Source organism: Crinia signifera, chromosome 6, assembly GCF_055691185.1.
Source record: "Crinia signifera chromosome 6, ASM5569118v1, whole genome shotgun sequence".
Lineage (NCBI taxonomy): Eukaryota > Metazoa > Chordata > Amphibia > Anura > Myobatrachidae > Crinia > Crinia signifera.
In genome coordinates, this window is record NC_139222.1 from 170,809,160 (window position 1) to 170,835,688 (window position 26,529).

At 41.2% G+C, this 26,529-nt stretch overlaps 1 protein-coding gene across 5 annotated transcripts in view; it reads left to right on the forward strand.

The window, feature by feature from the left end:
* The window catches only part of CACNA1G (calcium voltage-gated channel subunit alpha1 G), a 317,812-nt gene that overhangs the window by 230,870 nt on the left and 60,413 nt on the right, over positions 1-26,529 (forward strand). For 3 of the 5 annotated variants that reach the window (XM_083148098.1, XM_083148097.1, XM_083148094.1), the window contains exons 22-26: positions 11,318-11,444; positions 11,687-11,812; positions 18,001-18,090; positions 18,302-18,515; positions 23,209-23,259. In XM_083148098.1, the coding sequence (XP_083004224.1) occupies positions 11,318-11,444; positions 11,687-11,812; positions 18,001-18,090; positions 18,302-18,515; positions 23,209-23,259 (608 nt within the window). The remainder of the gene's footprint in view (positions 1-11,317; positions 11,445-11,686; positions 11,813-18,000; positions 18,091-18,301; positions 18,516-23,208; positions 23,260-26,529) is intronic. The other 2 variants (XM_083148095.1, XM_083148096.1) reach the window with 2 other exon arrangements.

The window sequence follows — 26,529 nt, forward strand, 5'->3', positions numbered from 1 at the left end:
GCACGAGGAAGCGCCTGTAACACCGACCAGGCGCGTTAAGAAGGCTACTTCCGCCTTCCGGCAGCGTCAGGCAGCGTGCGCGTCATCCCGACGCTTGGAACGCACGCCCGACTTCCTGCCCCGTGGACCGCGCGCTTGCGTCTCAGCACTGAGCGGAGACAGCGTGCTTAGGTCAGAGCAGCGCGCCTAAACGCCTGATGACCCGCACGCAGGGAGCCCAGCACACGCCGCGCAGACACCTGCTTCTGTCTGCCGGCGGTGATTTAAACTAAGAAAAAAACGCCAGGGCTCCCTCCGCCTACCAGCACTCGCAAGTGAGGTACATGCCGCCGGCCAGACCTCCTAATGGGAATAGGCACCGCCACCCCAACGCTGCCCAGGACTGGCAGCGTAACGCCTACCAGTAGGTAAGAAAAACAAAAAACCTATACTACACTGCCTATCTGCCTAGGAGACAGGAAAAAGACTAGAGACATGGGGGAAGGTGCTGGCTATGTACTGGTGGAAGGAGGGGCGTGTCCTAGGGAAAAACTACCTGTCTAATTGTGAGGGGAGAGAGGGATGAACCCATTGTGTGGCTGCCATGAAGTAAGAAGAAGAAATTAAAGAATATTCTATTTGTATGCAGTGGACAGATTGACATGTCAACTGAGTTAAACCTTCTTGGTTATAAAACCTAAGAGGGTAATTGAGTCCTTCCAGGCTTAATACTTGCAATCAGATTCTTCCACAATTAACATGTTGTTATATGTGTTTATTAATTCCAGCTAAATGGAAATTTAAATCTATTTTGCCTATCCAAAAATGATGATATTGAACATATTGCCAGACTCTTTATTGTATAGGATACAGAGATAAACATAATATTAATTACCTCCCTGGTACATACTTCTTGTTTCTTATAAATTGTAATCCTTTTATCAGAATCAGCTTTATTAGTGTGGTGATAATGGTCTCATCAACTATATAAAAATACTGGAGAAAAGAAGACTTTGGTTGAGGCACATAAATAGGTATATATTAGTGTGGTGATAATAGTCTCATCAACTATTTACCAGCATTACAATGTATGCATTCCAGGGCCGGCGCCACCACTAGGCAAATCTAGGCATTTGCCTAGGGCGCCGGCCACTGGAGGGCGGCATTTTGCCGCGGGGGTACCTGACTGTCCTGCGGCGCTGTGTAGTTAAAGCTGGCGGCGGCGGCGGCAGCGGGGAGTCCCTGCCGCGGGGGTACCTGACTGTCCTGCGGCGCTGTGTAGTTAAAGCTGACGGCGGCAGCGGGGAGTCCCTGCCGCGGGGGTACCTGACTGTCCTGCGGCGCTGTGTAGTTAAAGCTGGCGGCGGCAGCGGGGAGTCCCTGCCGCGGGGGTACCTGACTGTCCTGCGGCGCTGTGTAGTTAAAGCTGGCGGCGGCAGCGGGGAGTCCCTGCCGTCAATAAGAAGAAATAACCAGCGCTATCCCTGTCCGCACGTGATTGGCTGTGCGGGCAGTGTTTTCACATAGCGGATAGCGCTGGTTATTTCTTCTTATTGACGACAGGGATCCCCCGCTGCCGCCGCCGCCAGCTTTAACTACAGAGCGCCGCAGGACAGGACAGGTACCCCCCCACACACCTCCCCCACCTCCCCCGGCACCGGGGCGCCCCCACCCCGACTCGCCTGGGGCGCTCCGGTGCCTTGCGCCGGCCCTGATGCATTCACTTTATCATTGTAAAGGTGCTTTGTATTTGTCAGATATAGAGTCTGTGGCACATACAGTATCTATTTATTGATGTCTGTTTAGATTAGTAAAGTTGTAATAGTGAAAATGTAAAAACAAAATAGGTAAAAAAAAATAGTCAAAAAGTAGATCAAATAATAGATCAAAAAGTACTGTCCAATAGATATGTGCGGGGATGGGGGGCAAGGGGCTGAGAGCTGATGTAAGGGCAGGTGAGTGGTGGATGGCAAAGAAGTCATACAAAGATTCTCCCTTGCTGTCAGTCAACTGACATCCCGTCCTTCACGCGGTACTCGCTTACCTGTCTTCTAGCGTCCCCCGATGTCCTCTCTCCTGAGTCTTCCGGTCCTTGGTTCCCCACAGCGTCTCCAGGTATCGGCGCGGCCATAAAGCAAGACGGTGTCGTGAGACGCCGTTTGCCTGACAGCCGCTACCTAAGCCGGGCGCCGTGCGCTCAACTCCTCTGCAGGAGGAGGAGACTTGCTGTGACTGGCACAGGGAGATAATGTTATCATTTACTTAAGCATTTTGTCACCAAGTCATTATCATCTCATATTATTATCAGAGCGCAGGTCTCCACATTTACCTATATGTAGAAACATGTGTAGGTTGTTTATTTGTACTTGTGGACTAACCTAACCATACCTCCCAACATGACCCTCTCCAGGAGGGACACATTGCTCTGTTTCTGGGCTTTCCTCTTAATTTATGATTACCATCATCTGTGGTGAAATGCCTTTCTTGTCCATTAACCTGTTTAAAACAGGTGATGGCAGTCATTAATTAAGAGGAAAGTCCTGGAGAGGGTCATGTTGAGAGGTATGACCTTTTACAAGCCATCGCTTATGCTGGCCACACATCAGACCAATTTTCCTCCAACCACCCAACTAGTTGCTCGGATGGAATAAAAACCTGGTACTGGATAGGAGCAAATGTAATTTGTAATTAAGTAATTTGTTTCCCAAATCTGAAAATGGACACTCAGACAATGTACTGTAGTTGGACCTATTTGATTTAAACAATTTTACTGAATGTTTTTGTCCATTCTCCTGCATTTGTGAGCAAATTGCTTATTGGCATTTGCCCCCACACAGTACCAGATTTTCAGTCCAACCAACCAACTAGTTGGATGGTTGGAGGAAAGTTGGTCTGATGTGTGGCCAGCATAAGTTTGTAAACCTCACCTGCTGAGGAATCAGTAAGGTTCCTGTCTAATCTGGTGGGTAAAAAAAATCTGTGTAATCAAACAAAGATTTTAGATTTTTAGTCCATAAAACCTTATCCCAGTTCGGTGGTAGGTATTTGTGGCACATGAAAGCCTTACTCTTTGCCGCACAGTAGCTGTCATTTCTTAACTCAATGCCTTGTAATTGGACTCTGAAATTAACATAATTTTTCATATTTTGCTGACAGAATTTTTTTCTTGTGACCTCTACAGTTTACGGCTGACCTTTGTACCATATAATGATATTTAAGGATATTCAAAGGACATGATATACTTAAATTTCAATAAAACTGGGGGTGTCTATCCTATATAATAAAAGGCTAACACTGCTCCTCATTTCTATGGGTGGAATTCAAGTGTCACTTGAACACTACAATCCAAACGTTGCTCCATTTGGGCACACACAAATGCTGTTGCTGACATTACTGTTACAGTATGTTGTTCTGTCATTTTGATGGGCTAGTAACTAGGTTCTAATCATACATGCAATGTAAGCACTATTACACTAAAGCAAGGTTTTTGAATTTATACTTTATATATTGCCAAATGTTAAACCAAGGGATCTCCCCAATTTACATCACAGCTGAGGGAAACACTGCATTTCTGTGCTAATATAGCCATGGGAATCTGTAGGTTCCTTTACTCGTGGGGGAAATAGTTTAAAGTGTATTATGAGGGGATCCAGGTATACCTTAAGGGCTAAGGCTGTACAGGGTGGGCTAGGGTGGGGGGAGGGGTTGGTGTATGTTGTGTATATGTTTGTAAATTTGTGTGTGCGTAAAACAGAAGGAAACAGCTAATGCAATGTATAATGTAACCAATGTAAAACAAAGTGGTATATATCAGTATATGCTTAGCTATGTATTTAATATGTTAGTGCACAGCTCAATGTATATACGGGGCTGGACCAGGCAGAAAAGTGGGTATGAATGACCAGCTAAAGGGTATAGGTTTTCTGAGCTGGAACGTCAGGGGACTTAATAATAAAATAAAAAGATCTCTAGTGATGTCCCAGCTCAGGAAATATAAAGCCGACATTGTTTGGCTCTTAGAGACACATTTGTGTGGGGATAAAACGAAGACATTAAAAAAGCCATGGGTGGGCTTAATGTACCACTCTACATTTACCAATAATGCCAGGGGTGTAAAAGTGCTAATAAAGAAATCTATAAAATGTCAAATAGAAACCAGCATTATAGACCCCTATGGTAGATTTGTATTGTTGAAGGCTGTTGTAAACCATAGACCCTTAAAGATACTGGCAACTTATATCCCCCCTCCATACAATAACGAGATAATGCGAAAGGTAATGGCATTTATTGCAGAATCCCCTGAAATACCAGTAGTATGTATGGGAGACTATAACAATGTAATGAGTAATGAACTAGATAGATGGAAAGCAACTAGAGGTCAAATGCAATTTTCAGGTAAAACCCAAGTAACTGCATTCTCTAAATTAATACAAGAGATGGGCCTAATGGATATTTGGAGGGTTAGGAACCCAGAGGTTCTCCAGTTCTCCTGCTATTCCCCTACGCATAATACTTTCTCCAGAATAGATATGTTCCTGATATCCCCTTCCCTTGCCCCTGCTGTAATTAAAGTAGAACATTTACCTAAAGGAATATCGGATCACTCGCCTATACATCTGAAAATTGATCTAAATCAGGACCGAGGTTAAACAGCATGGAAATTAAATCCATACTGGCTGGAGGTAATAGATAAAAACAAAGAAATGCAGCTGAAGCTGGAATATTATGTGGAGGATAATAAAATGCATCATAGTTTGGAAATACGACATGACACTCTGAAAGCAGTACTAAGAGGACTCTATAAAAAAAATATCAGAAATCAAAATAAACAGTAGAAGAAACGAGAAGGAGTTAGAAACTAAATTCTATCAGTTAGAAAAGAACTATATTAACTCCAGGTTATTAAGTGCTAAGACAGAGATGATAGATGCAAGAGAGGAGTGGGTAGAATTTCTATTTAATAAATCCAAAAGGAAGATACAATTCAGTAGGCATAACCAATATTTTCAATCTGAAATAGGGGGAAATCAGTTGGCATATCTTGCTAAAAATGGAAACAGCTGTAATACAATTTCTGGTATTAAAAATCAACAGGGTAAAATATGCTATGCAGGTAAGGAGATAGTAGAGGTGTTCCGCCAGTATTATGCCAATCTGTATGAATCTGGAGAGAAATGTACACAAATGGAACTACAGGAATATCTGAGATACATCTCAGTGCCCTCTTTAACAATGGAGGATGCAGATGCCCTGGAGGTTCCATATACTAAAGAAGAGGTAGCAGCGGCTATTTCTTCTCTTCCCTCTGCGAAAGCACCGGGGAGAGATGGAATACCTACAGAATTATATAAAAAATATGCAGATTTTTTTGTACCTTATTTGACAGACTTATTTAATTCTTTGTTGGAATGGGGTTCTCTTCCCCCCACGATGCTGGAAGCAACAATCATATTGATATTGAAGAAGGAAAAAGACCCACTCTCTCCAGATTCATACAGACCAATTTCACTGCTGAACACAGATGCAAAGATACTCGCGAAAATAATAGCCATAAGATTGAATAGGGTGATCGAGCTGATAGTACATAAAGATCAGGCTGGATTTATGCCAGGTAGAACAACAACTCAAAACCTGCGACGCCTGTTTTGCCATCTACAGGGGGACCAGAGGGGGGAGTCCGAGGCCTTGGTGGTGTCCTTGGACGCGGCCAAGGCCTTTGACACCGTGGACTGGGATTACCTGTCGGCAGTTTTACAGAAAATGGGCTTTGGGCCACGATTCATTAAATGTATCCATATGTTGTATTCCTCCCCATGTGCAAGGGTGTCAGTAAATGGATACATCTTGGAAACCCTTGAATTAGGGAGAGGAACTCGACAGGGATGTCCACTATCTCCCACCCTGTTTGCTATGGCAATCGAGCCATTGGCATGCAAAATACGTTCAGACCCAGATATTAAGGGAATTGCAATAGGTAAAGTGACAGATGTTATAGCATTATATGCAGATGACATGTTAATTTTTCTACAAGAACCAGGGAAGTCTCTGCAAACTATGCTAAATTTAGTGAATGACTTTGGGAATGTATCAGGATTACAGATTAACTGGGACAAGTCGAGTATGCTCCCGATATCGGGGAAGATACCGAGGGAGTATCGCGACCTGTACCAGTTAAAATGGGCCCTAAAATTTAAGTACTTGGGGATTTGGATCACTCCGAATATGCACAAATTCGTTGAGGTAAATGTGGAACCAATCACTACATGGATGAAAGAAAAAACACATATATGGAAAAAAACTCCCAATTACTGTCACAGGACGTATTAATATGTTTAAAATGGCAGTGCAGCCAAAATATTTGTACATGTGGCAAAACTCACCTGTATATATTCCCAAGGCAGTATTCACATCCATAGAAAAAACTATACTGTCCTTTATTTGGAAAGATAAATAAGCCCGGGTTGCAATTAAAACTTTATATAAATCAAAGGAAAATGGAGGCTTAGCCCTCCCGAACCTTAGAAATTACTACATAGCTGCACAACTGGCACATGCACAAGGATGGGTTAATAATGAACTAGATCAAACTACCCAAGCTCTGTTTGTAGAACAGATGTGTCAGTGGGAATCCCCAGTATATTTCTTACTATCTGGATACCCTTTGAGTGGAGTTCATCCACTATTTCGACAACTAGCACTAATCTGGAGGCAGGTACATGGAATTTGGACGGGAATAGAAATTCAAAGCCCTATATGGTTCAATAAGAAATATAGCGAGTTGGAAAAAATATCTGCAGATAATATATGGAAAAAAAATGGCATAGTGGAGATAGGACATCTTTATGATAATGGTTTATTTAAGACATTCAACCAATTAAGTACTGAGTTTGGTATACCAAATAATCAATTTTTTAGGTACCTTCAGTTGAGACATGCGATACATAAACAATTTGGAGGATATACTCTGGAGACCTCTATATCCCCCATTAAAAAAATGTTACGAACTATGAGTAAGAGGGGGCAGGTATCTAAATTATACATTAATATTAATTCAAGCCAATACCCTGAGTTATTAGAACGGCTAAAAAATAAATGGGAAATGGACATAGGCCAATTATCAGTGGAAAACTGGAAAAGCATATTAAGCTCAATAAAGCATGCTACATTTAGCATTAGATATCAGCAGATACATTTTTATGTCCTCCACAGGGTATACCGCACTTCGGGGTTAATGCATAGGGCAGGCATAAGGGATAATACCAGATGCCCAAAATGTATGGGGGAAGGAGCAGGGTTCTGGCACCTGATATGGGAGTGCCCCCGAGTACAAATTTTTTGGGAGGAAGTGTGGGACGATGTCAAACACACTGTTCCTGATATTGCACAGTTTGGTCCCAGGGCATGTTTATTCGGGCTAGAGTTAGGAGGAGGTAATGCTATACAGTTATATCAATACATTATAAGCTTGATCACCTTAGCTAAAGTGATGATAGCGCGCACATGGTTTGCGGCGAAACAACCAGATATAGAAAAATTGAGAGCTCTGGTGAGAGACGTGATCAGACACGAAAAGCATATGTACTATACTAGAAATGCATTAGCTAAGTTTCACGGCAAATGGGATAGGTGGTGCAATTCAAGTTTGCATATTGAGGAGGTAGAAGATTTGTCGAATGATGGGCATTAATCCATACACCATAAATAGTAAAGGGGAGGGGGGTGGTAGTGGGTAATAAGTAAACAAAGCATGAAATCACAAAAAAATAACAAAACAAAAAAAAAAATTCTATATATGGCAAAATGAACACAAACACAAAAGAGAATAAATAAATAATAATAATAATAATTATAAGGGAAAAAAAAAACCAGTAGAATCTGGGCTACGAAGATTTCACAACACTAGAGACACGATTTGAATATCAGATATATATAGACATGTGTAAACACTAATATTAGAATAAAACAAAAACCATTAACACAGATGAACATAATATGATAAAATCCTTCACATTTAGGGGTTTAAATTAGAATGGATATATAATAAAATGTTGTATGGATTGATGCCCAATAAGATAATCAGAAAGACAAAATAAACTGGGAATAATGATAAATAAATGAATGTACCAAGAAGGAATACCGGGAATGTGCCTTTACATTGTAGAATAATGTTGTAGTTGTTAGAAGACCTGTAATTATGTACCACGTGTATGTTAGTAAGTCATGTAAATGTATGTAATGGATGTTTTTTGTTTTCTGTATTGTTATGTCTTTTTTTTATACGCAAAATCAAAGGTACTTCTGTATTATCTGGACTCCCATGTTAAATGCACCCCATTTTTTCATACCCCTACTATCCAACTACGCATGGAGTTGATTTTATATAGTGTGGCGAGCGCAGCGAGCCACCGTGCCCGAAGCGTGGTGAGCGCAGCGAGCCCCGCGAGGGGACGCGGTCTCATAAGAAAAACGTGAGTCCAGATATTACATAAGTACCAAATCAAATAAAGAATATTGAATTTAAAAAAAAAGTAATTTGTTTCCCAAATCTGAAAATGGACACTCAGACAATGTACTGTAGTTGGACCTATTTGATTTAAACAATTTTACTGAATGTTTTTGTCCATTCTCCTGCATTTGTGAGCAAATTGCTTATTGGCATTTGCCCCCACACAGTACCAGATTTTCAGTCCAACCAACCAACTAGTTGGATGGTTGGAGGAAAGTTGGTCTGATGTGTGGCCAGCATAAATTTGTAAACCTCACCTGAATCAGTAAGGTTCCTGTCTAATCTGGTGGGTAAAAAAAATCTGTGTGATCAAACAAAGATTTTAGATTTTTAGTCCATAAAACCTTATCCCAGTTCGGTGGTAGGTATTTGTGGCACATGAAAGCCTTACTCTTTGCTGCACAGTAGCTGTCATTTCTTAACTCAATGCCTTGTAATTGGACTCATATTTTGCTGACAGAATTTTTTTCTTGTGACCTCTACAGTTTACGGCTGACCTTTGTACCATATAATGATATTTAAGGATATTCAAAGGACATGATATACTTAAATTTCAATAAAACTGGGGGTGTCTATCCTATATAATAAAAGGCTAGCACTGCTCCTCATTTCTATGGGTGGAATTCAAGTGTCACTTGAACACTACAATCCAAACGTTGCTCCATTTGGGCACACACAAATGCTGTTGCTGACATTACTGTTACAGTATGTTGTTCTGTCATTTTGATGGGCTAGTAACTAGGTTCGAATCATACATGCCATGTAAGCACTATTACACTAAAGCAAGGTTTTTGAATTTATACTTTATATATTGCCAAATGCCAAACCAAGGGATCTCCCCAATTTACATCACAGCTGAGGGGAACACTGCATTTCTGTGCTAATTAGCGACAACAATGAAAAACTTTTTTTTTTGTGTTTTGTTATGATCCAACCCACCTAGAACAGAGGCTTGTCCATGATCCCTGTAACAAAGGGGATAATTCTGTACTGCTTGCTAAGCAGCAGATTAACGTCGCCCGTACAAACACCTCCTCCCCCCTCCGGGCGCCGAAATCCCCCGGTAGCAGGCTAAGAGATGTGTACGCCAACCATCAAATGATTTCTCCTGGCATCAGCTGGCCATCGGGGCTGGGGCCAAATTCAGATAGCTATGATTGATCCTGAATCAGCCCCAAAGCGAGAAGGATGTAAGAAAGAGAGGTTAGCTCCATACTGGATGTAGAGGCCCCTTAAGGTGCCTTTACACTAGGGTGATATACATGGCCCCTTTTTATGCAATTGTGGTGATCAATTGCATAAAAAGCATCCAAAATGCTTGTATTTGACAGCAGGTCCAGTGGGATGCATGGCCCAGTGCACATCACATTGGAGCCTGTGAGTTGCACTGCCAGCAAGAGAGATCCTTGCTACCACAACCAATCCAGGCAGGCTTGGCTGGGATCGCATGCGATATATGGCATGCAAAAGGACCGCAACTCAAGGGGAGATCGCGGGCCACTTCTCCGCTCGGAGAAGTCTCCTAGTATATGGACAGCTTTAGAACTCTTGCTGGATAAAGGTCGACTGATTTCTAAAGAAAGTATTAAATAAAGTATTTGTTTTTCAATTAATAATTAGCTTTTAATTATACATTGAACACTTTCTGTTTCAGGTGGATGATGTTGATAATACAATGACCATTTGTTACTATTTTATATGGACCATGAAGAGGTTTTTAAAGACTTAAATTAAAAGAAAAATGTAAAGCGTCTTATGGTTCTTATGGATTAGGTTCTTTTAATCTTCAGAACTTTGTGGCTTCAATTGTTCTAATTAATTCCAAGCAGACACACAGCTAAGCTGCTGTATACTAAAAGGAAGTGCCAAATCCATTCCTGCTTTTTAATTAGTGTTAAACAACATGTTGCATTTCTTTGATGTGCTATCTGTTGTCCATGTTTATTATTGCAGTCTTTCATAATAATGTAAATACATACAGTCAGCATGGACATCAGGTGCGCGGCAACCTACACCCACGCAGCCGGACTGTTGCTGAGTCGTCACATAAGAAATGTGCTCCATCTTGGCAGAAAATTAATGATAGTAAAGTATTATGTAATGTTACTGTTCTAGCTGTGTCCATGTTGTCTTACAGTAGGTGTTAGTTTTTCACATTCACTTTGGACTCTTACTGCACAATTAGAAGTGCTGAGAAAAGATGGGTATAAATATAAAGCACCAGCTTAGGCTTGTAAGGGGCCTTAAGAATTGCAGCCTCATCCTCAGGAAGGCATCCTCACAGTCATGTTACAGCTGTGTGCCATCACACCATGGATCATCAGAGGATGCCCAAGTAATTACAACTTGGGGTAACCACGTGCCTTGATGCTTGGCCTTGCCCACCTATATTGCTGGTGACCATTTTTTTCCACAATGGCAATGGGCACCCTGATAAAATAAATACTGTGCACCCATAATAATGTTACATCACTTTGTCCCACAGGGAGATTGGCTCCTACAAGAACTGTCATAGTCTATTGCATCCATGATAGTTGCAATAGACTATGCCAAAAAAGATCTGTTGTAACATATATATATATATATATATATATATATATATATTGCACAGTAATTTAAACATCTGAAATATGTTGGCGATCATATCAGTTAGTCTGAATTGTTTGTATCCATCATTGTACTTGTATTCAAATACTCTCTAGTGCTATTTTTACAAAGCAAATGAATTCTAAACTCAATGTGATTAATAATTAATAATTTGCTTTATAATGCAAAAATGTGTATCATTTACATAACAGCCATATATAATGTAATTTCTGTGCTCTGTTGTAGGGTTATAAGTCGAGCCCAAGGGCTAAAACTTGTAGTTGAAACTCTGATGTCTTCCTTGAAACCCATTGGTAACATTGTGGTGATTTGCTGTGCTTTTTTCATCATATTTGGAATCCTTGGTGTTCAGGTGTGTTTTACAGATATATATAAAATGCTTGGAATAGTATTGTGTTCATAGAATATAGGTGTAAAATGATAAGAACTTAATTTTCTTATTCTAAAGACATGTAAAAGTGACATTTTAAATTAAGTATACTGTGATGATAAATGTTAGGTCCATGACAGTTCTGTAGATTTCTGACATAGCTGCACAATGAAATCCCTTAGTAGAGGTGAATATCCCAATATAACTATATTCATTTGTTTCAGCTTTTCAAAGGGAAATTTTTTTACTGTCTGGGAGAGGATACTAAAAATATTACAAATAAATCAGACTGCTTTGAAGCCAAATACAAATGGGTCCGACACAAATACAATTTTGATAATCTTGGTCAGGTATGTACAACAATATAGCACTTTTCATTTTACTGCTCAGAATTCAAAGGAGTTGTCTACACTGGAGGGGAAACATTTAGTATACCTTACTGTAATATATATATATATATATATATATATATATATATATATATACATACATACACATACTACAATGGGGGTATTCAATCCGAGGCAAACATTTTCATCTGATGAAACATTTGCAATTTCACCAATTTTTTGGGCAAATTTGAATCTCTCTATCCCCATACCGATTTTTCAACTCAGAGCGAAAAATCCAGCATCGGCGAAAACTGGATGCATGGCAAATTTGCTAAAAATCCATATGGTTTTTGGGAAGCACCCTTTTTCACCCATGCCGATTTGCCCTCAAAAAAAGAGGGAAACGGAATTGGCGAAAATGGACTAAAAAACGAATACTCCTGTGATTGAATACTGATCGGCAAACTATTGCCGATTTTTCACCTGGCTGGAAATTTGGACGGTATTGAATACCCCCCTATGTGTTGATTTCTCAAATTAAAAGGACCAATTAAATTACTCATGAGCTGCTGATGGAGCAGCTCCTTGCATCATAGCTCATTTCTGCTTGCAGGATATGAAAAAGAGCAGCAATTAGGCGACTGTATTTACACCTTTGTGCTCAGTGAGCCTGATTCATATGTGGTTGGAGTTGCTATCACTGCTGCTTCCTATTACAAGCAGACGCCTTCTGCTGCAGTAATGATCCCACCTGCATCGTAAGAGGCAGCATCTGATGACTCACTCACTGTCAGATGCCCATCACAGAGGCCAGGAAATCTCCAGGCAATTATGGAAATCCCTGGCCTCTTCTCTCCCACTAAATGATGACAATGCTCCATTTTCAAAAAAAAGGAACCCATCACCACTCCCCTCCTCACCCTCCAATCACTGGCAGTCTATCATCCTGCATCTTCTGTCATGGGACCCATTCGCACTCAACAAAACTTGTCCTGTACCAATAATCAGTGTTTTGCGCATCAGACAGCAACTCCAACCACAGCTGACCACCAGTGTAAGCTGCCTATATTATCTCGCAAACTTATAAAACTCCACCTTAATGTACATAAATCAGTGATGTATTAATGTAATTGTATGTTTATTTGATACATGCACCTGGTTGCGATTGGAGAGGTGGGATAGTGTTTTAAAGGGTGTTTCTAACTAGAAGAACAGTGGGGGGTGTTTGTGGACAGTTGCAAATCTGTATGTAGATTATTATTTACCAGTCAGTAGTGATATATATTGTGCCCTATTGTTGTTGTTTGCAAAGGGGCATGATGAAGACCGTCATCAGTAGCGGACTTACATTTTTGTCACCCTGAACTGAAATAAAGGCCCCCTCACAACCAGCAACAATAGGGCAACATCCAACATGGTCCAAATGTCTACATATTACAGCACACTCTTTCAAAATTCACCTCATCGAGCCACCATTTTATTAATCACCTCACAGCACCCTTGCCCGCTTCAATAAACACCAGACAGCTCATACTGCTCAACTTGGTGTGGCAAAGTTGTAAAGTCCATGTTGTGCCAAACAGGACTATTTTGGGAGTATTTTGAGTGATTTGAGAAAAGGTATATGTGGACACATTGTACATGAAAGATAAATGACATACACACCTTTACATTCCTTTATGTTTACATTAACTAAACCTGCACCTAGAAATACATGAAGATATCATTTATGTAAAAGGGATTCAATATTTTTAGTATGTAAATTGTACAGTAAAGCTGTATGCATAAATGCAAGATAGCTTGTAATGGAAGTCATTCTCTTTATAAAATCCTCACATTCATTGAATATGCTTAGAACTCACTTGGACAGTTTGATACTGCTTCCACGTTGCCTAAACGGTATTTTGAAATGGTATTTAAAACGGGTCTGAGCCACTAAACCCCTTTCTCATTGTGGGTGAAAACCGTTTTAAATAGCGTTTAAGTACATTCAACCCGTTTAACCCCCAAAGAACACATTTCAAGCCATAGAAAATAGAGCTGTTCACACTGCATAAAAAAACGGCTCTGAACCGTGTAAGACTCTGCTTTTTAACCGTTTAGAAATACCAGTTACCTGTAGCTGGTAAATCCAGACTGGTGCTTTCACACTGCAGCTCTAACCATTTTAAAAGGCTAAAAAATCGGCAATATGCTGTTTTAGAGCTGCAGTGTGAAATGGATATAAGTGCGCATGTGCACAGAGCAGGCTGCTGGAGTGCAAAGAGATTCTTCTTTGCACTCTAGAACTCCTTCCAATTGGAAGGAGTAGGCAATTGGGTATGAATGTCATTCGAAGATGGTGTTGTTTCCTGCAAGTAAACTCCAAAACTTACATTGTTTAGAGCTTGCTGAATGAGGGGAGGCTACATCAGAGCCCCTAATAATGAATGCTTCAATTCCTATATACATGTGTTTCCACATCTATAACAGGCCCACAGTGGATAATATATTGGCCCCATAATACTACCCACTCTAGTATTATCCACTTCTGGAGACTTAGCTGTTTTATCTAGCATTTTATTAGTGGCTTTTATGTTTTACAAAGAAAAAATGGGATACGGTCATTGGGTCTACAGCATTGACAAGTATTGGGTCGACACCGTTAGGTCAACATGGGGATATGTCGACATGGGTCTAGGTTGACATGGGTTTAAGCCGACAGGTCATTAGGTCGACATGGTCTATGTCAACAGTCAAAAGGTCAACATGGGGTTTTCACTGTTTTTTGAGGTGACATGTGCCTCCAATATTGAGAAGCACAGTACAGAATCCACAATTGCGGAGTAGAAGAGGAGCAGAAGCTTCTGTGGGATGTTAAACATCCTCAGTTGAATAGCCCCTGCTGCGCTTTTCCAACAATAGTATCAGTGTTGGGCCCCCATTTAAGGTCCCGGGAGATTTTGGTTCCTAGGAACTTGAAGGAGTCCACTAGCAACACCACACTGTCAGCAATTGTTAGCGGAGGAACACCAACAGCCCACTACCATCTCAACGGTTTTGAGTGGGTTGAGCTCTAGATGGTTGCTGTTGCACCACCGGGCCAATCGGTCCACTTCTTGTCTCTAGGCCGTTTCGTCCCCATCCTTTATAAGGCCAATGACAGTAGTGTCATCGGCGAATTTGATTATCTTTACTGATTGCGCCTCTGAGGTGCAGTTGTTGGTGTACAGGGAGAAGAGCAGGAGTGAGAGTACACAGCCCTTGGGGGCTCCTGTGCTGATGGACCGCACTTGGGAGGTGAATTCCCCACTTTCACAACTTGTTTTCTATCAGTCAGAAAGTCCACAATCCAAGAACACGTAGCTTCAGGGACTTCTAGGCGGAGTAGTTTGGGGTGGATTGTGTAATTTGTTATTTGTATAATGTTTTTTTTTCTTCTCAGCAAATGTAAAATGCGTTGAGTCCTGTCCCGAACTAGAGTGGATATGTATTATTATTTATTTATTTATTAACAGTTTCTTATATAGTGCAAACATACAGTATTACACAGCGCTTTACAGAGAATATTTGAACATTCACCTTAGTCCCTGCCCCAGTGGAGCTTACAATCTATATTCCCTACTACATGTACACGCACACACAGACATTCTTAGGCCTTAAAGAGAGATAAAGTGAAGTCTCCCAATGCAACCAATCAGCTTGTGTCACTAAATAGACTAGGTTAAATAAATGACAGAAGCTGCCTGATTGCTCTGGACAATTTCTCTCTCCAATGCTTCATACCTGCCTACATTATTTGTCTACTCTCCGGGAGAAACCCGGATAGGAGATGCTGCTGGAGGCTTCAAAGCAGAGCCAGGCTTACACATCATTAGATCTTGGCTCCAGCCCAAGAATACAGAATCGATTCATGAGTCTGCAGGTAGGGGGCAGGAATAACCATTATGATTCATGTCAATTAGTCCCACTGCCTCAGCAGGCTCCTCATCATGACTTTCTCCCCATCCTGCCCAATTCGCTAGGAAGCATGCGGAATACTTACCCACTCTTCTGTGACTGTGGGGGACTACGTGAAAAATCATGAGTCTGCAATGCTTGATACATCCCCTGTCCTCCCCACCTAGAGATTTGTAGGAACCGTAGCAAATTTTGAGAGAGTGAATGTTTTACTGCCATAAGAGATCATCTGTACAAGATAGTGTATATCTCACAGATAAAGGAGCAATAATATCACAGTCCAGCTTTTCTCTGCCTAGGAATTGTGATATTTGGTTTTATTTGATGCTGTTACTATAGGGGCCCATACACCAGTGGGGGGTAATTCTGGAAGCCACGATCCACAGACCGGATGTGCCAATTGGCAACCATCGATGTAAGCATGTAAAAAGACCCGATTCCGCAATCCCCACTGGGATTGGGGGATGGGATTTTTACATATGTTTAAAATCCCCGATCCACAACTGACCTTCAGGGGATGGGATTTGTCCCAATACACTGAATGTGTATGGGCCCATTATAAAATAACACTTTACATTTTTCATTAAGCTGTAGTTGAAAAGGGTAAGACTTAATTGTACCTTTTACATTCATGTTTCATACATAAAACTGTACTATTTTAAGTTTAGTTTTCTTTCATCAGTTTTGTACATTGTTTTTATGAATGTGATTGGGCAGAATGTAATCTATATTCAACCAGTGGTTGATTGGGCGCTAATATACCAATAATAATAATTGAATAATGAATTTTAAAATATTTTATATAATAGCAAGCAGCAGTTCTCTAATTTGTACTGATGTCTGTACAAAAAACTGTGTCCAAACCAGAGCCGGGTTTAATCCCGAGCCTGGAATTCACACAGGAAAAGTGCTATTTCCCTGAGGCAAAGGAAAACTGCACTAATAGGTATTTTCTCTTTTCTTACATCATGAGTGAATGTACATACTCAAGATGGAGAGTGATCCAACAATCTCTGGCTTTTTCAAAGCCCTTTTGAAGGGCGAAACGCGTTTGAGGCTGGACCCAGCCACTTGGTTTCCTTTTTTTATTTAGCCCGAGATTGTTGGATCACTGCCACTCATCATTCCAAATGATTACAGCTATCCATTCATACGGCTCTCTACAATCCTGAGCCACTCCAGCCGCAGCCTGCAGTCTTTTCTTCGGAGAACTCTGGGAGGAGGAAGATACATGGCACGCGTGAGTAAGAGACACGCAGTTGCAAGCGTCTGACCGTCAGCTATCGGCAGTGGGGATGAGAGTCTCACTAGCCGTTTCCATCAAACACGGTCCAACACGGTAATCCCCTCTCAGCGAGACACCTTATTCACTACCACCTCTTAGGAGCAACACGGGTGAGAATATGTGGCAATTGCACACCATTACTTTTAACATCCAGTGACAGACTGTCCTTTGGTGAGTTACTTAAACTCTATAAAGACTCCCTGTTTGTGAGTGCCGTGACCCGGCATCACTGCGAGTACAAGCCAGCAATTACATCTTGTATACGCATATATAAAATGATCTACAGTCATTGGGTGTGGTATGACTCACCGACAGTCGGGATCCCGACAGTCATTATCCCGACGTCGGGATCCCGACTGCCTGGCCTCAGACAGCGTGGCCAGCGCAACAAAGCCCCTTGCGGGCTCACTGCGCTCTATGGGGGTTGTGGACCCCCGCAAGGGAAAATAGCCGCCGGCCGTCGGGAACCCGGCCGTCGGTGTTTTAACAGTCAGGATCCCGACGTCGGGTTAATGACTGTCGGAATCCCGACTGTCGGGACTCCGTCCGGCACCACAGTCATTCTACTTAAAATATTGTGGCTATAATCATTATTTGAAATAATCCTGCTGCTTTATATAAAAAGTCTATTTTATATTATGTTATTTGATATATTTTATGTATATTTTTTGTGTATATATAAACTGTATATTAATGTTATATATTTGTTCATTAATTGTTATAGGTGGCCGCCTATTTGTTCTTCTACATTCATAGAAATAAATTGCATGTCATTAAATTTATATTTAAAACAGTCTCCATTTTTTGAGTATGTACATTCACTCATGATGTAAGAAATGAGAAAATACCTATTAGTGCAGTTTTCCTTTCCCTCTGGGAAATAGCACAGGATGTAATCTAACTGTATCAACAACATAAAACACTGCACAGAAATGAAATAAAACTATAGAGATTACAGTGTTCATAATTTATTTTTAAATAGGCTCTGATGTCTTTGTTTGTCCTGGCATCGAAAGATGGATGGGTGGACATCATGTATGATGGACTGGATGCAGTGGGAGTAGACCAGCAGGTACAATATGTGCAATTATACTTTTATATAAAGTCTTTTAGAGGCCTATTTATCATTGGGGGGCAGTGTTAGGTCTTTGTACTACAAGTTTTTTGCAGGGGGTGTGGGCAAATCACAAGAAATTAGACCACGCCCCCTTAAAATTGCTGGGTCATCACCTCACACACCAATTGCCTGTCCTTTTACTGATAGTTATGTCCATTCTTTTCAGCCAGTGATGAACTACAACCCCTGGATGCTCCTGTACTTCATATCCTTCCTGCTGATTGTGGCTTTCTTTGTCCTCAATATGTTTGTGGGAGTTGTGGTGGAGAATTTTCACAAGTGCCGACAGCACCAAGAGGAAGAAGAAGCCAAGAGACGAGAAGAAAAAAGACTGCGCAGGATGGAGAAAAAGAGAAGGAGTAAGGAGAGAGAGCTAGCCGGTCGGTAGTCTTTGAACATTATTCTGAGTGCTGCTTGATCGTTGACAGGCGCTCACTCCCTTGCTGAGATTGCCGCTTAGTAGAGGCATGGATACTGTACTCTAGCTGTGCATGGATAGGTAGTATTATAGTCGTATTAGTAGTATTATAGTCAAAAGAAAGATACAGCAATAACTAACTGCTACAATTGTTACTTTTTGCTGCTATACTCATTGAAATTGATGACTGGTTCACCAGAATTTTTTATTATTATTATTATTATTATTAATAATATTATTATTTTATGATTAGTTAGTTACCTATAGTTCATTTTATTAGGTTGCCCATATATGTAGCCTCAATACTTGTCCATAAGGAACCATGTGTTTCTGTGAAACACAGAGAGGTTATCACTAATGATCAGGCAAGGAGAAGGCAGACTGTTGCTGTACAGTAATTGGGATGCGGTCATTTGGTCGAATGCATTATGGTCGAATGTCATTACATCGAATCCATTAGGTCGAATTGCTAAAAGGTCGACATGATTCTAGGTCGACATGGGAAAAGGTCGAAATGATTCTAGGTCGAAAGGTCATTAGTTCGACAGGTCATTAGGTCGACAAGGTCATTAGTTCGACATTGTCTAGATCGACATTCACAAAGTCAACATGGGGTTTTTCACTGTTTTTTGAGCCGACATGTGCTGACAGGCGGTATTTCATGCCCTACCATCCACTAGGGCGTGGTGGGAGAATAAAATAGTGTGCCGAGCGTAGCGAGGCACCGTGCCCGACGCATAGCGAGCGCAGCGAGCGATGCGAGGGGATGCAGTGCACTTTAAACTGTGTCCATGTCGACTGTGTTGACATTCAGGTAAAAAACCAGTGAAAAACCCCATGTCGACTTTGTGAATGTCGACCTAGACAATGTCGAACTAATGACCTTGTCGACCTAATGACCTGTCGAACTAATGACCTTTCAACCTAGAATCATTTCGACCTTTTCCCATGTCGACCTAGAATCATGTCGACCTTTTAGCAATTCGACCTAATGGATTCGATGTAATGACATTCGACCATAATGCATTCGACCAAACGATCCCAACCCGTGCTCCTAGCCAGCTTTAGAGATTGTTGAAGCTATAGACGTGCATTGATGTAGAGCCAATTTGATCTTTTTTGGTTGCGATGACTTATAAAATTGCCATGTGTATGGTTCTACTTGTGTATATGTAACTTTGGAACCTGCAAGACTGCTATATAATGCATTCCATTATTGATCATCAGCATAGTATATTTAGTATTGAACCTTTGGCAGTCATGTTTTTCTAAGCTTTCAATTACTTTATTAGCTCATCTACATCATAGCTTCAATAGCCCTTAAAATAAAACCCAAAGTGCTTTTGGTGAACCACTTATTCAAGATCTGTGAATTGAAGTAATTCAAAGATACAAGGGATTGGCACCTCAGTGTATAACTAAACCTTCCAATCTTTCTCCTTGCATATTATTTAATCATACAAATGCTACCGTAATATGCATCCGATAGTAAAACATGCTTTCCACTACATAAAAGGTATTAAATCAAATTCCGAATGACTGAAAATTATATGGTAAAGCCTATCCAGACTTTGGACATGTTATACTATTGTGCATGTAGGAAGTCAGAAAGCATGGAGATTCTTGAAAATGATGCTAATTAATCAATAGAGCTGAAAGTTTTAAATACAGTTTGTGTGAACCACAGCATGCACCTACTGTATAATGCGGATGTTATACAGTATTTTCAATTGTTTTATGACAACTCTTCTAATTAAGTGACCAAGGATACTGTCATGATAGATGCACAGAAGGCACTGCGAGACGTATAGCGTTTTCATTGTAGACAGATTATTAGAGATTGGAGGTGCATTTTAGTTTATAGCAAACATAAAAACCAGGAAAATTCAATGCAAGTGAAAATATCTCTTATGGGGGGAGATTCAATTACCAACAATCTGTACCATAGCTCTGGGTTTAACGACTAGAGCTTGTCAATCACACTGCATTGCCCCCACATGTAACACGCCTTAATCCATAGATTAGGCATTAAGGGTCAAAGATCAGGGAGGGTCCCCACATATTGAGCACCAGAAGGTGCATTTTTGTAGCTCCTGAGAATGTGAGGAAAATTCTGTGTTACTGTACATGCACTCTATGGTGCTTAATGTGTGGAGTTGTGGCACCTAATTACAGAGGACTGAGCAATTCGATACACCAGCAGCTAATTCAGTCTGCCTAACATGTAGCTACAGTAGGCTGTTTTTACCATAACACGGTAGCTCTTATGGTGTGTACACACGGTCAGATGTGCCTTAAGATCCTATCCGCGATCTGATCAGATAGGATCGTGGTTAGGATCTTAAGGCACATCCGATTTGCATCCTATCTTGACTATATAGTGCAGATCTGCACTATATAGACAAGGCAGCCAAGACTTTCTGGCTTCCGATACGTGAACGCGCATCGGGTCGGATCGGGATAGCAAGGGTTAAAACCCTTGCGATCTGCATCCGATGTTGATCTGATGCCGATCCGATGTTGACTTTATCGTCAACATCGGAAAGGAAATCAGACCGTGTGTACACAGCATAACTGTTGTTGTTGTTGTTGTTGTTGTTAGAGATGGCTTGCCTGCTAGAGAATGTCTATCAACCCCATATTTATACAGCCCTTTATTGCAGATGTATTATATATGCCTCTTGTAAAATACAATACAAATTATTTTTAGATTTACGACACAGCACCTTTGATTTTGTTTGCAATGCTTCTGATCTCTATTAAGAACAAAATCTTCAAATTCTTTCTACTGTATGCAGTGGCGTAACTAATAATTGTGCGCCCCCCTGCCGAAAATGCAGGGGGGCGCCCCCCCCCCCTAAAAAAAAACAAAAAAAAAAACAAGCAGCGTGGAGCCGTGGAGCCGTGGCGCGCAGGGGGGGGGGGGGAGGGGAGGGAGGGAAGGGGATTGAGGGGAGAGAGCGTGTGTGTGTGTATGTGTGTGTTTGTGTGCGTGTGTGTTTTACCTTGGGCCGCATCCGTCCGCGCCGGGTCCCGGCTCTCCCGGCTACTGCTGCTAACGAAAGTGACACTTGGAAAATGGCTGCCCCCATACAGCAGACGAAAAACTGTCTGCGGTATGGGGGCAGCCATTTTCCAAGTGTCACTTTTTGTATCAGTGAGAGAGCAGCGCTGCGGCAATAGCCGGGAGAGCTGGGACCCGGACGGTGCGCACACACACAGACAGGCAGGCAGACAGTGACTGTCGTCCCGCAGCCCCCCGGCGCCCACATACCCTCAGCGCCTCCCCGCCACGGCGGGGGCTGCGGGACGGTAGTTACGCCAGTGACTGTATGTATTTATATTATGTTGGTGTAAAGTTGACCACTGAAGAACATATACGACACATGCTAAATGCATTTGCAGCAATACAGATTGTATGTGAGTTTACTCCGTTGTATCTTTATTTATGTTCATATTGACATGGTGACCACAGTCTTACATACGCACTTTGGCTGCGTTTATTGAAGACATTTTTTGTATTCATTTCTACAGTTTATTCTATTGAGAGAGTCCATCTTATAGATATTCAACTTCAGATGGTTATAATGTATTGTCTAGCACGTGCTCTTCTAACATTTACTAATACAATGCTTTATCTGTCTGTCTGAGATTCCTAGATATCAATTTATATGATTCGCTGTCTTAGAATTTATTATCAATTTTTATATCTGAGTTTATTTTAAATTGGATACACATCTGTTTTGTTGATGCAATGGAGCGGATGCAGATGAGCACTGTGCCGGGCAGGGAGACGTGTTTCACACCCCAAAGTGTCAGTTACTGTGGCATGCAAAGCCTATGACTAGAGATGCAGAAAGGGTTAATGGGTGTTGTCACAAACACAAAGTTCACTTTGGATGTCTTCAGCTAAATGCATCGTCTTCTGCTGGCTTGGATGGATATATTTTGCACCTGATTTAGGGCAGGTGCACTACTGTATACGCTGAATATGATGATTAGTAGCAAACTGTAGGCCCTTGTGCTGCCCTTCCAGATCTAGGTACTGCACATCTCATGATGCCTATGGTTCTCTATTATTTATTATGCAATGCAAATTAGCATGCCGGCAGTATAAAGGCATATGGCAGGTAACACATCATGTAAAGGCGGACAAGTTCTTTTGGTTATGTGCACAGTTCTTGTGCACTTCTTCTTCTTATCAGATTCTATGAATAGAAATTTTAAATGAAGTAGTTTATTATAATGAGTGGTTTTGCCTTTCCTCCTTTACTCCCCTGCTTGGTTGTAGTGATTCATACATGCAGATGACTATTGCAATGTAGTTGATAAGATTCTTTTGGAGTATTTGGCCTGTGTGTTTTGCTTATCAGCCTAATGTAGCAGTGTGTAGAAACTGTATGATGATCTTGTTGGGAGATTATCGCCGGTAGCATTAGGGCAGTGTGCGGATGGCTTCTCAGCTTTTGCAGCTTTCACTCGTTTCTGAGTGAGTGGATTTCATCGATTTTGCTGGACAAGTATAAAAAGGATTTTCATTTCCGAATATGAACAACAGGCCACTACAATATCTGATCAATAATTAATCAGATACCAAGGCAATATTCAGAGTGTTTCCATATGCTACAGTAATTAACAGCATCTCATTCTTTTAGATCGAATGCTGGATGATTTAATGCTGGAGCCTTCATCCAGTCCAACACAAGGTACTGGCAGATCTGGTGTATTGTCCCAGCACAGTGATTGTGTTATGTAACTAATTGCTGTCTGATGTCAGACGTCCACTAAACTGTGTGTGAAGTCTTGTTTGTTTACCTCATGGCTCACACATTCCATCTTGGTGTTCCAATTCACAAGAATAAACTTCATTGTTCTCGTACACATAATAGAAATATGCCCAGATATCTGCGACACGGACTATCTTAGGTGAACTAATTTATGAATAGCTAGAAATATTAGGTTGTTTTAACATTATAGGTTCCAGTAAGAGACTCCAAATAAGAAATGACAGTACTTCTGATTATTGCCTTATACAGGGCAGCGCTTTACTGTAAAAACTGAGGGTCAGATTTATTAAGCTCGGTGAAGTGATAAAGTGTCTGGTTTTTATCACCGGCCAATCAGCTCCTAACTGTGAAGTTACAGGCTTGGTTTGAAAATTGACCCTGAGTGTGTTGTGCAATGACTCAAAGGGCTGACCTATAAGTGGCATTACTCAGAAGCATATTATCCTTTTTTGTTGGTTAATTTGCATATTGTCCCTTGTAAGTAGACCTTAGAAATATACACTACCTAACTCTTACCTTTGTAGCTGGTAATACTGTTTATATGGTTATCGCACCAGTAAAATGAACAAACATTTTTCCTAAATCAATACAGTGTCAGCAAAGTAAATCCTGACGTTGCAGGAAATATGTTTATTTTCCATCTATTTGATCAGCACTACGCTCTATTATGGGATACAATTACCAACAGTGACTGTTTCCATTTAAGGCTCTCATTCAATAAATAAATAAGGTCAATGAAAAGGCAAGTATTCAATGCCGGTGCGAGCGGCCGGCGAGGGGGTTAAACTGCGAGGATCACAGAAAACCAGTGATCCTCGCAGTTTAACCCCCGCGCCGGCCGCTCGCACTATGCAACATTCCGGGGGAATCCTCGCAGTCACAGAACGGCGAGGAGTCCCCTAAACTGCGAGAGCCGAGGCTAGTGCAGCAAACTCGCTGTAATTAGCCTCGATTCTCGCAGTTTTTGGAGGCACATTCGCAAATTCCCCCTCGCTCAAAAAACGGAGCGAGGGGGAATTTGCGAATGAGGGGGGTCAGTTGAATACTGACAGGGTGAGCGGTGACTGCGAGCAAAAAGTCCTGCTCGCAGTCACCGCTCGCCCACGGCATTGAATATATGCCAAAAACTACTGTATCATTAAATGCATGACAAGAAACAACCAGATATACAGACTACAGTATATACATGCAAATGTAAAACTAGACCTTAAACAATAGAGTAGCTTGTCAGCATTACATATTGTACACATATTGTAAAAGTATTTATCTGTGAGTTTTGCCACCTTTACTACAGAAGCAGATGTGAAATACAGAAATATAATTGGCAATGTTGAAATCAGGGCCGGTGTAAGGCTTCTCAGCACCCTAGTGAAACTCTGCCCCCCCCCCTCAAAAAAAAAAATCATGTGGTCCTCCCAGGCCCCAGGAAGGTGGGCAAGTCCTCTGCTTTCTCTTGAGGCCCTCTGTATCCTCCCCTATGCCACCTACAACAGAGTACAAGGAGGAGGGGGCAGCAAAGTAGGGAAGTATGCCTCAAGGTGAGGTCTTAGAGGTTCCACAGCAGCCACCTGCATTAAGTACAACAAGGATCCTCATAGACTTCCTTGATTTTTTGATTTGCAGACTTGGTGGGTGCTCATCAATTTCCGTGGGTGCTCAAGCCCTTGAGCACCCACAGAATATGCTTCTAGGAACTCCTGGCTGCTGGCCACAACATCAGTGAGATCTTTGCCCCCTCCCCTTTGTTCACAGAAGACAAAGTATTCAATGAATGCTACCAATGTACCACGTAGAGCTCTCCTCATCAAAACCCAGGGCCGTATTATAATGAGGGCACAGGGGTCTGTACCCCTGGGCCCCCCTCTATCTAAGGGCCCCCTGTGCTTGTCATGTATTTAAAAAAAATGTAACTAATGGTTTTGTGCATGGGAGTGGGGTAGTGCTGCAGCTTCACCTATCTGCCAATGTGACAATAATTAATGGTGCTGAGCATCGGGAGTCAAGGCACACTGTCTGCGCAATGCATTACTGGGAGTTGACTAAGTCCCATAACACTTTGCAGAAGAGGTCAGAGGCTGAGAGGTTTGTGCTGAGCTCTGCTTGGTGGAGCTCATCATATGCTTCTCAGGCCCTTGAAGGATAGCAGCAGCAGCTGCCTTGTCATCGGAGAGTTTTTAATCTGAAGCAGCACTGAGCCTGTCAGGGCTCCTACAGAGTATTCTCCCATGCAGTTTGTGGCCAGTAATGACAAGTAGGAGGGGGCCCCACTTTCTAAAGTGCCCCGGCCCCCCTGAAATCTGGTTCTGTCAAGACCCCGATCTACACATTATTTCTCACTGATGTACAGCACTAATGTGGAACAAGGACCTGGCAGTGGTTGCAACTAACACACAATTAACATACAATCAGCTGTTTATTATACCAGTGGGCTCACAAAGCAAAATCTCAGGATTTACAATGAAGAATTATTTTGTCTAAAGCTTTTATTTAACAAAACTTTTTTATGTAATAATATTAACTAAATCTTCCCATTTATGACCAGTGCAAAAGAAAACACCATTTTACCCTGATAATGCATGAAAGGTTAGTGTGCTGTTAGTGTTGCCTCTTCATTGTTGTAGTTTGCTTAATAGCCATTCCTAAATTCAATGATCAGTATGATATGTAATGCCAATAATTATGTCAAATGCATTATAGTAAAATCATGCCATTTTTTTCATCTTCATAATAATAATAATAATAATAATAATAATAATAAAAAAATAATAATAAGCAGATTGGCATCTTACTATCAATGCCATTAATGCTTTTAATTCAACAACACCTAAACAGGAACTGAAAAAGTTTACGAAATAAGTACACAATGTATTTATTGGAGAGAGCATCAGACAGTCATGTTATCGCACTTTCTTATTCATTTATGCATGTTTTTGCTGTAACACCTAACCTTAATAGACATCTTGCAGTACATGCAATTACATTGGCACATAAGAAATGTCCTTACCAACCATGATCCACTGCAATTTATAAAATAAAGAAAAAGGCAGTGTGTTTCATAATAACATAACAGGGTTAAAGTAGTGCTCTTTACTGCCTTTTTGTGGCCCCATATTGCCATATTAATGCTGTTATTATATCTACTGTCATTTGTAATAGATATAAAACAATCTTAGATACTCACCTGCAACA